This window comes from Eleutherodactylus coqui, chromosome 10 (assembly GCF_035609145.1).
Source record: "Eleutherodactylus coqui strain aEleCoq1 chromosome 10, aEleCoq1.hap1, whole genome shotgun sequence".
Classification (NCBI taxonomy): Eukaryota; Metazoa; Chordata; class Amphibia; order Anura; family Eleutherodactylidae; genus Eleutherodactylus; species Eleutherodactylus coqui.
The window spans coordinates 132317254-132331090 of record NC_089846.1 but is presented as its reverse complement, the minus strand read 5'-3'; the positions used below and the strand labels follow the sequence as shown (position 1 = coordinate 132331090).

At 44.8% G+C, this 13837-nt stretch overlaps 1 protein-coding gene and 1 long non-coding RNA gene across 3 annotated transcripts in view; one reads left to right on the top strand and one right to left on the bottom strand.

Moving 5' to 3' along the window:
* LOC136580929 (uncharacterized) overlaps window positions 1–12721 on the bottom strand; it is a 44167-nt gene extending 31446 nt beyond the window's left edge. Inside the window, exons 1-3 of one of the 2 annotated variants that reach the window (XR_010787030.1) lie at window positions 12588–12721; window positions 11154–11225; window positions 10544–11014 (exon numbers count right to left, since the gene is read on the bottom strand). This is a non-coding gene — a long non-coding RNA (uncharacterized lncRNA). Of the gene's footprint in view, window positions 1–10543; window positions 11015–11153; window positions 11226–12587 lie in introns of those variants that run through there. The other variant, XR_010787031.1, reaches the window with a different exon arrangement.
* DOCK11 (dedicator of cytokinesis 11) overlaps window positions 1–13837 on the top strand; it is a 240901-nt gene that overhangs the window by 43979 nt on the left and 183085 nt on the right. Inside the window, exons 7-9 of the mRNA XM_066581860.1 lie at window positions 5174–5308; window positions 10657–10834; window positions 12611–12690. Coding sequence (XP_066437957.1) covers window positions 5174–5308; window positions 10657–10834; window positions 12611–12690 — 393 coding nt within the window. The remainder of the gene's footprint in view (window positions 1–5173; window positions 5309–10656; window positions 10835–12610; window positions 12691–13837) is intronic.

Genomic DNA, 13837 nt, shown 5'->3' with positions numbered 1-13837 from the left:
ATAAGAGTTTTTGGTGTACCACAGTGAGAAAAATGTGGAATCTGTAAATGTTTTTGAGGTGCAGGTGACGTGAGCGAGCAAGTGATAGATTATAGGGAGTAAAGCAAAGAGCAGAAGTCAATATGACCCCAACACGGTGGGCATGCTGCCTATGGGTTATAGTGGTGCCATAGACTGAAATGGAAATATCAGATTTAGGGGGGGAAATTCTAATCAATTTCAAATAGCTCTGCAAATTACAAGGAGCTCATTGAGAAATAAGCATACAAAAGGAGCTGCTTGAAAACATAGTATAAGAGACATCTGCAATGCAGAGCGCTGCCATCAGTGTTGGAGCATGTCCAGGTCTCCTATTAACACTGACCACCCAGTGCTTGACTTATGTCATAAGACTAAAACCTTTACACATACTGTACCTCGCCTGATTTGTTTCTCTGAACTCCTGAACTGTTCTGCCAGGCACGTACTAGGTGCATAAAAACGTCATATTTTGGTATTTATTGTAAATCACCCCTAGGAGCTGCCAGGACGTTCAATTACAGTGAGTGCGTTATAAATCTCTGCCTTTTAGTGGCAGGGTGCGGGCATTGGGGACGTAATATGGGCGCTGAAATGGGGTCTTATTATGACCGTGAAGCTGCCAGTGTAACAGCCTTCAGATAATCATTATCACTGATCTGCTGTGCTACATTAGATGGTTGTAAACATGAAGTTTATCACAAAAACCCTTCTGTATCATAGCAGAGGCTCAATAAAATGCCAAATTGCATGGGAGTTCTAGGCCGAGTAATATTCAACATCTGTAGCAATGGCAGTGATTGCTACTCTGTAACGATGCTTCCCAATATCTACACATAAGAAGCTATAACTCTCATTCGAGGGGCTAAAAGACCTGAGACATGACTAAAGGAGTGTACTAATGCCGCAGGGGTACAAAGAAACATTTTTACATGTCTCTGCCTACAATCCGTGAAAGTTTTAGGAAAGTTTTGTGTGGTCTTGCACTGGTTACAAAGGGTTACCCCATGTGCAGTCACTATTACTAGAAGGAACTGCAGCGACTATACATTTCTTCTGCATAGGGGTGCTGCGTCCTCCAAAGTGGCAGATACTGTTTGCAGCAGCTCTCCATCAGAAGGGAGACCCCTCTCTCTTGGACATGCAGGCAGGGTTTGTCCTAATGGTGGCGACTTTTTTTCAGGCCATTCAGAAGGTATTGCCATCACTTAATGCTATATCACATCACTAGGGTATTATATATTCTAGGCTATGTATGTGTATGATATATATTCTAGGCTAACCGTATGATTGGTGGGGTCTGACCTTTAGGAGTCCCATTGATACATACAATAAAGGGAAGGGGGTTCATCCAGCATTTATTCTGCACAGCGGCGCCTGAGGCCAGTCTATGAGCAGGGAAGATCTGGGAAGCAGCTGCAGGGTTAATTAAACGTCATCCTTAGGATAGTGGGGTGCAGGCAGGCAAACCCCCATCTATCAGTAAGCGATGGCATATCCTAGAGATATACCATCAGTTACTTCCGTGGGAAAGCCCCTTTAATGTAAACTCACTCAGCACTTCATATATCTGCCGATACTCGAACCATTAGAAACCTCTCAGAAATAAATGCACATTAAAGAGTGATGTGGTGATGGTTACAAGATGCCGGCTTCCGGGCAATAATAGCCGGTTAATGCAAGAAAAATCAATCTGATTTCAAATTACACTAAGTAGTTTTTGTTTTCTCTTTCTTAAACTGAGCAATTAATAAGTTTTGCATTAGATCACACAGAACTGAAAAATACAGTTAATGAGTATATTCTAAATCATTAGCAAAACGAAGGTCCTAAGACCCATCTCTTACATGTTCTTCCAAAGTGGTATCCTCTGACAGCCTGTTCTAGTTCATAAAGAAGTCGGCAAGTAAGAATGGCGCAGCACATGTGGGATAAAGTGTAAATTCACAACCAGAAAAGTGTGTGGAAGCAACTAAAAAGTGTTTCCGTCTTTTTGAATGGGAGATATGCCTTAGCAGCACCACTTATTAAGGCCTCGGTCAGACGAACGTGTGTTTTGACGCAATCCGTGCTGCGCAAAAAAATACGCTGCACGGATGTGCAAAATACGCATGACCGAAGCTCCGTGCCTATTGCTTTCAATGGGGCTGGCACTACAGCAGCCCGCCCCAATTGAAAGCAATAGGGTGCAGGCAGCCCCAGCAGTGATTTTCGAGGAAGGGCTTGAAAAATAAGCCCTTCCCTGAAAATCATTCCTAACTTGTGTACAAAGTTAAAAAAATATAGACTCACCTCTCCGCCGCTGTCGGGGATCGGCGTGTCTTGACACTTCGCCCCCCAACTCCTGAAAGGGCTGTGCCTGATTGGCTGAGCGCTCAGACAATCACAGACAGTTCTTAGCTATTCATTGAATGACAGCTGAGCGCTGCCTGTGATTGGCTAAGTGCTGTGACCATTCAATTTTAAATTTGCACCTGCTGAAAGAGCTTCACAGCAGTGCCGAGGAGCCAAGTGTCAAGACGTGCCGAGCCTAGACAGCGGCGGAGAGGTGAGTATATATTTTTTCAATTTTTTACACACGCTAGGGATGATTTTCAGGGAAGGGTTTATATTTTAAGCCCTTCCCCCGAAAATCATTGCAGGGGGTGCCTGCATTCTATTGCTTTCAATGGGGCCAGCTGCAGTGCCGGCCTCATTGAAAGCAATGGGATGGCCTCATGGTCCTTTGCCACAGCTGTGACTTCATCCCCACGGGGAGTCCCATCATCACTGAACACTGTGACATTGCTGTCACAGTGTTCAGTAAAGAGGGAATTCCCCGCGGGAATTCTTGCGGAGCACGGACCTAAGTGGTGCATGCATGTCCTATCTTTACAGGTGTGAGTACTTTCGTGACTGTAAAAAACGGATATGTGAACACACCATAGGAAACCATTGGTTCTAATAGACACACTGTTTTGGCACACATACGCGCACACGAATACACGCTCGTCTGACTTCACCCTAAAAGGTAGCATTCCTGCAAGTCAATATGCAACTTTTTAACAAGCCTTATAATATGCCCAGGAATACCAAACCCAACCAGAGGCTTCTGCACAAGGAAAAAGAATAATATACAGACAGGCTGTGTCAAGGTTTTTGCCCCTATCAGTGTACAGTAGGTTTCTGGTTGACTTGGTGAGAGGCCATGATGATGTGGATCAGGCGTACAGTTTGGTCTTGTAGAGACCGCCTGCAGGTGTGATGAGACTTAAAAGTCCATGCATGCTCCTCTGGAAAATTTGGTATGCAAATGGGAGATGTCACAATACCTATTAGAAGATAACTTTCCTACAAGTCAATGATTGACCTTTTAACAGGCCATCTAACATGACTGGGAATATAATCCAAAACCAGAGTCTTCTCTGAGAAGACCACCTCCTTATCCTGGCACATGCTTTTCAGGTCCACCATATACTATGTCTTTTGGACACCTTCTCTGAGAAGACCAACTTTCAGTGCAGTTTTGGGCAATCTCAAAGAGATCTATCATCATGCTCTATGTACCGGAGTTATCATGTAATTTCTCAGAGGAACATTGCACAGACCTTTAAGACTCCTCACATCTACTTGCCGTAGTCCACAAGGAGAAGTTGTAGCCCACCTGGTTTTAAAGTAGCCCTTGCAAAACCAACAACTATATAAAGTGAAAGAGATGTGAATAGATTCATCTCCCTCACTGCAGAAAAGCTTCATGCAATGAAGGGAACTGCCGGTAGTCCTCTCAGTACAGGATGGACTAATAATAAATGTTTATTTAGAGTTTTAGTAGAATTAGAAATACTATTGATGTGTAAGGCTGCATTCCCACGAACGTATATCGGCTCGTTTTTTTACGCCGAGCCGATATACGTCGTCCTCATGTGCAGGGGGGGGGGGGGAATGGAAGAGCAAGGAGCAGGGACTGAGCTCCCGCCCCCTCTCTGCCTCCTCTCCGCCCCTCTGCACTATTTGCAATGGGGAGAGGCGGAACAGGGCGGGGCTAATTCTCAGAAATTAGCCCCGCCCCGTCCCGCCTCCTTTCATTGCAAATAGTGCAGAGGGGCGGAGAGGGGGCGGGAGCTCAGTTCCTGCTCCTTGCTCTTCCATCCCCCCCCTACACATGAGGACGACGTATATCGGCTCGGCGTGAAAACCGAGCCGATATACGTTCGTGGGAATGCACCCTGATGCTGTATATACTTACGGGACACATAAAATATACATCTTCAAATCTAAAAGCATTTAGAATTAGGAATGCAAATAGGTAGAATTATTTTACACCCTGATATTATTATTTAATCTAGTAACAGCAATTATTTGTGGTGTAGACATGAAACCCGTGGTTAGCAATGGGAGGAGTAAATGTTATGTTTGTGCATGATTGCCTCATGTAGCAGGGACAGAGCAATTAATGCGGTCAGACAAACCAAGTAAGGCCGATTTCACATCTGCGTCGGAACCTCCGGTCCGGGCTTCTGTCACACATCTGGCTTAAATTACTGGCCAGCTGGGCGGAAAGCGGACTGACCCTATTGGGGTCAATGGGATCCGTCTGGCTCTGTTCGGTTCCGTCCAATGTTCGGCCATGCTCCTTACCTGCTCCCTGCAGGAAAGCGGAACCCTGAGTGCAAATGTGAAACCACCCCGAGATGACTACTGAATATTTAGGACATATGTGTTTGTACATTACGGGGGCAACATTTAACAATATGATAATTTGGTAGAAATGTTTGAGTGAGGTACAGTGATCCTTCACATTGCAATGGCCTTAGGATGCAGTATTTTTAGTATAGAGTAGTTTTTCCCACGCCATTGTAACCTGAAACGAGACTCACATACAGTGTCAGACAGTTCGGTTTGTGCATTTTGCTGGGAAATACAACCTGGGAACTTCACTGGTAAAACCCCTGATTCCTGCACTGATTGGCTCTCTAGTAGTGTCTCTCTGATTGGCTTTCTAGTAGCATCTCTCTGATTGGCTCTCCAGTAGCGTCTTTCTGATTGGCTCTCTAGTAGCATCTCTCTGATTGGCTCTCTAGTAGCATCTCTCTGATTGGCTCTCTAGTAGCATCTCTCTGAATCTACTTACAGGAGGTGTTATAAGGGAAATGACTTCCTTTTATTATATTAATAGGTGTTCAGAAAGCGATATTTCTACTTGACTCAGCTGCCTGACGGCTCCTATATTCTGAACTCATACAAGGATGACAAATCTTCAAAGGACTCAAAAGGCTGCATCTTCCTGGATTCCTGTATTGATGTCACTCAGGTACTGTATATCAGAATGATTTTTCACTCCAAGTCTTAGACCGATTGGCATTAAAAATACATCAGTCATCTCAAGGAGCTACTTGAGATTTTCTGACTTAAAGGGGTTGTCTCGAGGAAGCAGTGACATTTTTTTTTTGCCCAGTCCCCCTAATTAAGCATACATTACTAAGCCCCCTTGTAAATGACTTTTCTAGCTGGTTTGTACTTACAGTTCCAGCGTTTCAGCAACTTATAAAAAGTTTCCCCAAGATGGCCGCCGGCTCTTTTCCCGTCGCTTGCTGTAGCCCGACGTGCGCGCTCCCGAGACGCTGCCAGCTGTGTCTCCCTGACAACCAGACGCCCCGCAGCCGCCGACCGGACCCCGGGATTGAACGCGGCCGACCAGTCACCCACCGCCAGGCAGCAGGTAACCGGCGCTAGGCCCCGGCTCCCCCGCGCTAGGCCCCAGCTCCCCCGCGCTAGGCCCCGGCTCCCCCGCGCTAGCCCCCGGCTCCCCCGCGCTAGCCCCCGGCTCCCCAGCGGTAGGCCCCGGGGCCCAGCGGTAGGCCCCGGGGCCAGCGGTAGGCCCCGGGGCCACAGTGGTAGGCTCCGGGGCCACAGCGGCAGTCAGTCACGCGTCACCCCCGTCAGTCCGTCACCCATCACTTACCTGGGCGGCTGGGCTGGGCGGCTCTGCTGGGCGGCTTCTCGGCACGGCTGGGCGACTCTGCACCTTCCTCTAAGAGAGGATGGTAGCAGAATGGCTGCTCCAGCGCGCTCCCGAGAAGATACAGCTCGTCTGCGCATGCGCAGAAGAGCTGTAGCGGCGAGCACACTGAAGCGGCTTGTGCTCAGAGCAGAAGACCGGACTGCGCAAGCGCGTCTAAAAAAGCAAGCCGCCAGCGAAATTAGACGGAACCATGGAGACGAGGACGCTAGCAACGGAGCAGGTAAGTGAATAACTTCTGTATGGCTCATAATTAATGCATGATGTACATTACAAAGTGCATTAATATGGCCATACAGAAGTGTATACCCCCACTTGATTTCGCGAGACCACCCCTTTAAGTAATGCTTTCTATTAGACATTTCGACACATAAAAATATTGAATTCTAAGAATTATAAATGGAAAGAGATACAAGAATTTGTAAATAAACTTGGAGAAGGAAAAGGATAAGGCTTCACGGTGACACGAGGTAAGAGCAGCGGAATTATCAGGGCTTGGGAAAGACCCCGATGTTTCCCTATTGGAAGAAAAGCCCAACCATATTGGAAGTCTTGCGATTGTTACAAGTCAAACTTCATTTTTTTCCTGAGAAAATAACAAAGTAATTCATGAATTGCGTTAGGGCTGGACTCACACAAGTGTAAGGCTATTTACGCACGAATTTGCGCTGCGTTTTTGCGGAATGTCCGTTGCTTATTTGCACACGTAACTGTGTTTTTAAAGTACTTTTTCAAGGCACAAAAACCATGCAGCGATGCCCCCGGCCATTGAAATGGCCAATTACTGTAATGAGTTCAATATGAGCTCTTTCTCTGTGCATTGAGCATGTTGCGTATTTTTTTGCGTGACTGAAATGCGCATACAAAATAAGCGCATGTAAACGAACCCATCGAAATCAATGAGTTCTGTTCTCTGTGTATTGTATATGCAAATGCGCTCGTAGATACACTCATGTGAATTCGGACCAGAGGGGCATTCAGACGAGCGTGTGCTGGTGTGTACATAGGTGCGGGAAAAAAACGGCGCACCCACGTACGTGCATAAACACGCATGAATGCAGGTCCGTGCAGCATTGCTTTCAATGGGGACGCGGCTGCTGCCAGCGGCCCCCTTGAAAGCAATGGTCTGCCGGCAACCCCTGCAGTGATTTTTAGGGAAGGGCTTTAAATATAAGCCCTTTCCTGAAAATCATTCCTATCTGGTGTAAAAAAAATAAAAATTTATATATATATATATATATACACACAGACACATACACACTCACCTCTCCGCCGCTGCCGGGGCTCATTGAATGGCTGAGCACTGCTTGTGATTGACTGAGCGCTTGGCCAATCAGACACAGCCCTTTCAGCAGCCGGGGATTTTAAATCCCCGCCTGCTGAAAGAACTTCATTACAGTGATGAAACCCAAGCAGCTAGACACGCCTGAGCCCCGACAGCGGTGGAGAGGTGAGTATGTATTTTTTTAAATTTTTTACTACAACTATGATTGATTTTTGGGGAAAGTCTTATATTTAAAGCCGTTCCCTAAAAATCACTGCGGGGGTGCTGGCATCCTATTGCTTTCAATGAGGCAGCCGGCAGCCGGCCCCATTGAAATCAATCGGAGAGATTCACGATCCTCTGCCACAACTGTGGAAGGGGATTCTTTACTCCCCGCGGGGAGTCCCCTTGTCACTGAACACTGTGACAGTGCTGCCACAGTGTTCAGTGATGACGGACTCCCCGCGGGGAATATTGACATGCACCATGGACCTATGCGGTGCACACATGTCCTATCTCTTACAGGTGCGCGCGTTTGCACGCCTGTAAAACACAGACATGTGAACACAGCATAGGGACCCAATGGATCTAATAGACGTGTGGCACATATGTACGCACATAAACACGCTCGTCTGAATGCACCCTTATGCTGTAGTTTTATTACAAGTCAATAGAGAGCCTGTGCCACCTTGGAGTCCTGGACTAAAGAGTCAAGAGCAAATAGGGTACGATTAGAAAAACATAGTGTGGATTTTTTTGAGGCCATTGGAGGCTATTTTGGGTTGCTTTAAATTTAACTTTCTGACCAGTAGTTATCCTTTAAAGGAAATGCTGAATAAACATAGGCCATAGTAATCATTGCCGTCTTGTTTATGACAGAGGAATGATAAGCAAAGTGGAGGAATGCCAGAACTTTTTTAACTTTCAGGAACAAACCCAGATATGCTGTGAGATTCCTGTTTTTAAGGAATATATCTTCATTCTTCCTTATCAAGCAGCCGTACAGCAATGCCTCCTGTTATTACAGTTACTCTATAAATTGTCGTAAAACCAAATCCCAGATAGGCTGTTGTCACATGTAGGCAAAAAACACGGCGTCCAGGTCTTAGCTGTAGGTCAGTGGCAAGATATGAAAAGCCCTATAAACATTGGATTTTTAGTGGTGTTATGCTTTGGATCTGGCATTTTTTCAGGCATTTTTCCATAGCTTTCTCTGTAGGAAAAAGTTACAATGAATAAAACCTGCCTGTAACCAACGAAAACTTGTAAAACTTCGGGCATAATCAAGAAATGATGTGCGATTTTCATGTTTTTTTTTCCACAAAAGACTATGTCAGAAGGAAACCTGAAAAAAGTTTCCATGAACGTTCTAAGATCTTAGTACAACAAGGTCCTTCTCGAAATACATACAGTAGATATTATTACGGAGGCCTGGACTGCAGTTAGATAATTACTAAGTCTTAAAGGGGGAGAAACCATTGTAAAAAATCTGACTTGCTAAAATGTCTCAAAAATGAACTACCATCCAGAAGTTTAATTCATCACCTACTGCCAATGAACAGGCTGTTCTTATTAAGACCGATCAAATATTTCAGCCAGCAGTTAACAAACGTTGTCTTACTTTCTGACTACTACTCAAATTTTCTCCAAGCTTTAGGTGGCAGCACTTCGTAAAGTGAATCTGTCATCACCTTTATGTTGCCCTCTCTGAAGGAAGCATAAGGTAATAACAGGTACACTGATTGTAACAATAAGCCTGTCTTATGTATCTGGGAAGTAGTTTGTCAGAAACTTACATTTTTATCAGTATCAGCACAAACCTAAAGGACTACAGGAAGTAGTCCTCCATATTCATGAACTGCAAGCTAGCACCACCCACCTCACCCTCCAGCTACTGATGGTGTTACAGACTGATACAGAGGGAGAGATCCTTCCCTCGAGGGAATACAGTCTACAAGGAAGGGGGGAAGGAGTCAGTAGGTGAGGGTAGAAGCTGCTCACCCACTGTAGGATCATTATCAGATCAGAGGGGGTCTGACCTCTGTCACCCCTCCCCAATCCGCTGTCTGAAGGGGCCATGGTTCTCGGGCAAGCACTGTGGCTTCTTCTTTAGCCTGTAACATCTCATACACACCACAAGCCGCTCTTTGACCAAGTCATTGGTCTGGTCGGCACTTATGATATTAGATTACCTCCCTCATCACCTGTTTTGCTTGATCATCATACCAATCTACTTGACTATTTAGCTTTGCTGTTCCAGACCTCTGGTGCCATTTACAATTTCAGCTAGTCTGTAGGTTCGGGTGAGAGTTACTCTACTTGTCTTCTAGTGTTCCTTGTTTTGGATTCTGATTTTGAATTTTTCCCCACTGTCTTTTTGTCCTCCGGATTCAACCCTTAGTACCAGTTGTTTTCTCCTCTATATCCTTTTGGCACTTCCTCTAACCACTCAGTACCGACCACTTTCTTGTTCTCCAGCATCCTCTAGTCCATGTTCTTCCTATCAGCTCAGTTGTTGGCAGTTGCTCTGCAGACATAACCATTGGGCTCCTTGCAGCCAAATCCAATCCCCGTAGGACGGGGGGCAAGGGAGAAGTCCAGGAGCTCCAAAGACTCTACTAAGTGAAGCGACTTGTCCGACCACTGCAGCCTGTTTAGGTGGACAAGGACTGGAACTGAGCTGCAGTACTAGACACGCATGCTACTCAACATACAGCGATATGTATGGTATACAATGAAGAGGCCACAGTGCTCACCCAAGAGCTGCAGTTCCTTTAAATAGCTGATCACCAGAGGGTGCCAGGAGTCGGACCCCACCGATTTGATACTGTTGACCTATTGTAAGGATTGGTCATCAGTGGAGATGAGCGAGCATACTCGATAAGGCAAACTACTCGATTGAGTAGTGCTTTATTCGAGTACCTGCCCGCTCATCTCTAAAGATTCGGGTGCCGGCAGGGGGCGGGGAAGACCGGGGAGGAACGGAGGGGAGATCTCTCTCTCCCTCTCTCCCCCATGCTCACCGCCGCAACTCACCTGTCACCCGCACCGGCAGCCGAATCATTAGAGACGAGCGGGGAGATACTCGGCTAAGGCACTACTCGCTCGAGTAGTTTGCCTTATCGAGTATGCTCGCTCCTCTCTAGTCATCAGTATCCAAATCCTGGAAAGCCTCTTTAAATACATTCTCCAACCAAATTAGTTTTTATACAAATATTAATATGGATGCAAGAAAAGTTGGAGCAAAGAAATGTAATGTGAGTGCTATCAGCCTTGTTTGGCACTGTACTATGGGTGTGTGATGGGCCTCGCTATATGGAAGCGCTACAGTATACTTGTAATCTCTATTGACTTAACAGACTTTTTTCTTCTGCAGTGTCCAAAGCTACGTCGCAATGCTTTTGAGTTGAGGATGTTGGATAAATCGAGCCATCATCTGGCAGCCGAGACGGAACAGGAAATGGAGGAGTGGCTGCAGACATTGAAGAAAATCATTCAGTTCAATACAGACAGCTTGGTGCAAGAGAAGAGATACACAGCAGATCCCGCTCAAGGTTAAATGGCCAACTGTGCTTTATGGTATAATGCATGCATCGCAAGAGTTATGTGCATTACGCATTAATAAGGCGGACGACCGTGTCCTCTGGCACCAGCAGAACTGCAGATTACCAGCACTGATTCATTCTCATTTTCACTTTGTCATCTATATAGGCTTTTTTTTTCAGTCCCTCTCCCTGCAAGATAAAATTCACTGCTGATGAAACGCTTCCCATAATTGACAAAAGCTGCTCGGTTATATGCAGAAGCGTATAAATGTGTAGTACTGCAATGCATACCGCAAGCATGGTCCAAATACACTCATTTAATAGTTACCTGGACTGTCTCCTTCACAGATCCTTGTCCTGGTAACTGATTACCAGAATGAGGGCCCCTACTGCAGGAAGACTAAAACATTGAAACAATTGATCATCCATTGTCTTACAGCACATATATGGTGGGGGCTTCAAAGGTGGCTCCTGGCTCCATCAAAGGGCCGCACTTCATACTCAAGGGGTAACCACACACATATGATTATTTCACGCTTATAGAGGGTGTTTTCTCTCATATATTCAGCTGAATCTATCTTTTGGCACATTACGTTTGGAGGAAATACAGACCGAATGCATTAATGAAAATCTGTCACCACTCCTGAAAAGTCTGTTTAGCTAAATACTTGCATTCCAGTGAAATAACAGGTCTATAATAGAGATGAGCGAGAACCGAAATGCTCTAGAGCTTGTTTCGAGTAACGAACCCCATTGAAGTCAATGGGAGACTCTGGTTTCCACAGCAAATACTGCCCATGAACATGCTATGGAAAATTGCTTTTCCATGTCCACAAGTGGAAAACAATGGCAATTTTCAACTCCTAGAAAATCGCAGCATGTTCTGTTCCACCGCGGCCCTTCCTCAATCATCATTGCGGAACGGTTGTGGAATCTGCATCATTGCCTAGCGATGACGCGGCATAATCTGTACTGTGCTTGTGCGCCGGCCGCACACCTGCAATACAGGTCCGGAGAGGTAAGCAGGGTCACCGGCTGGGCGCAGGGTCACCGGCTGGGCACAGGGTCGGATTCAGCTGTGGGATCACTCATGCTGAATCCGACCCGGCCGTGTGCATTTGGCCTTAGTGTGGAAAGTTCTGCAGTTTCCTAGTGCAGATTGCACTCACTTGGAAACTACTTTCCATGCTTTGCACCTCATTTATCATGTGCTTTAGACACGTTTGGACAGTTTTTCTCACTGGAAAAGGAAGCGCTGCCTAAATGGGGCATCATGCAGCAAAAATTGCTCCAAAATGTAACGTAAACTAATACTGTACATATATACTATAAAGTGGGACTAGATGGTTTAAAGCTCCACCAGATATATCATCCAGCACGAGCCACTGTAGACATTTTAAGGCTGTCTAGTTTAAGTTGCAGTGTTTAATATTAGACAGTCTTCGTAAATCTGCCACAATGGGGGTAATGTTACCTTCTGTCTACTTTTATCATTCATTATCATTTAATTCTCTTATTCTGGAATGACTGTTGTGCCTCCTCTTACCCAGCTGGTGGCTACAGTCCTTTTCAATAGCAAATAAATACCCAAGGTTGATATATGTTAGCTAATACATGGTTCATTTTATGGACTAATAATGTTTTCCGTATTTACATAATAGAGAGCTGGAAACATGGCAGCAAGTATAGAAAGTGACCCAGAAGGAAGTATAGCCAAGACTGATGCTGAGCTAAGGGAATTTCCTAGGGTTCTGCTACTCACATCTGCTTTCCTCTGCTACACAGATGATGAGGGCGGTGGTGCCGGAAAATTGGATAACATCATGGAAAGCCTGGAGAAGAGCATGCATCCTGAACTGGTGAAGGTATCGGCTTTTATGACTTGGAATTGCATAGCTGAACTAAAACTAAAGCAGTTGTTGGAACTCGCTGTGTGCCTGGAAACCAGTTTTCCGACGTGTTTCTTGAGGTCCGCTCTCAGTCAGCAGCTTTATATTTCTCTCTCTTTTAAAAAACATTTTAAACTGGAATATATAAAAGTATTCTGCGAGGTTAGAATTAAAAAAAAATGGACTGTATAAAAATACCGGGTCTGAAATATAGGAATGTCCTCCCAGGACTATAGTGTTTTTTTTTTCAACCGATGACTATCACAGTTTTATGTTTTGAAAAGTTGTAATTAATTCAAATGAGATAATTATGTAAAAGAGGGAAGGGAGCTGTACGGGTGTCATGGCAGCCAGTATCCTTCTGAAAGGCCCCAGGGCTGCCTTAGCAGGCTGCCTATCAAGCCATCCCCGTGGGGTGGCTTGATAGACTGCCTGTCAGATTGCAGTATGATGTAATGCTATAGCATTACATCATACTGCAGGAGCGATCAAAGCATCGCTAGTTGTGGTCCCCCAGGAGGACTAAAAAAAAAGCTAAAAATAAGATCAATAAAGTTTTATTAATTGTTAAAAAAAAAATAATAATAAAAGTTTAAATCACCCCCCTTTTTGCCATATCTATAATAAAAAAAAAATATAAATCATAAAGCAAAAATACATATTTGGTATCGCCGCGTCCATAAAAGTCTGATCTATTAAAGTAGCACATTATTTATCCCGCACGGTGAACGTCATTCGAAAAAAAAAAGAAAAAGAACGCCAGAAATGCACTTTTCAGTCACACTGTCTCCCAGAAAAAATGGGATAAAAAACTATCAAAAAGTCGTATGTGTTCCAAAATGGTGCCAATGTAAACTACAGGGTGTTCTGCTAAAAATGAGTCCTCGCACAAATACGTCGATAGAAAAATAAAAAAGTTATGGCGCGCAGAAAATGGTGGCAGAAAATAATTAAAAAAAAATTAAATGCAGTACAGTAAAAAAAACAAACTATACAAGTTTGGTATCGTAGTAATCGTACTGACCCGTAGAATAAAGTTATCATGTCATTTTTGTTGCAGTTTGTGCGCCGAAGAAACAAGACGCACTGAAAAATGGCGAAATGTCATTTTTTTTGTCATTTT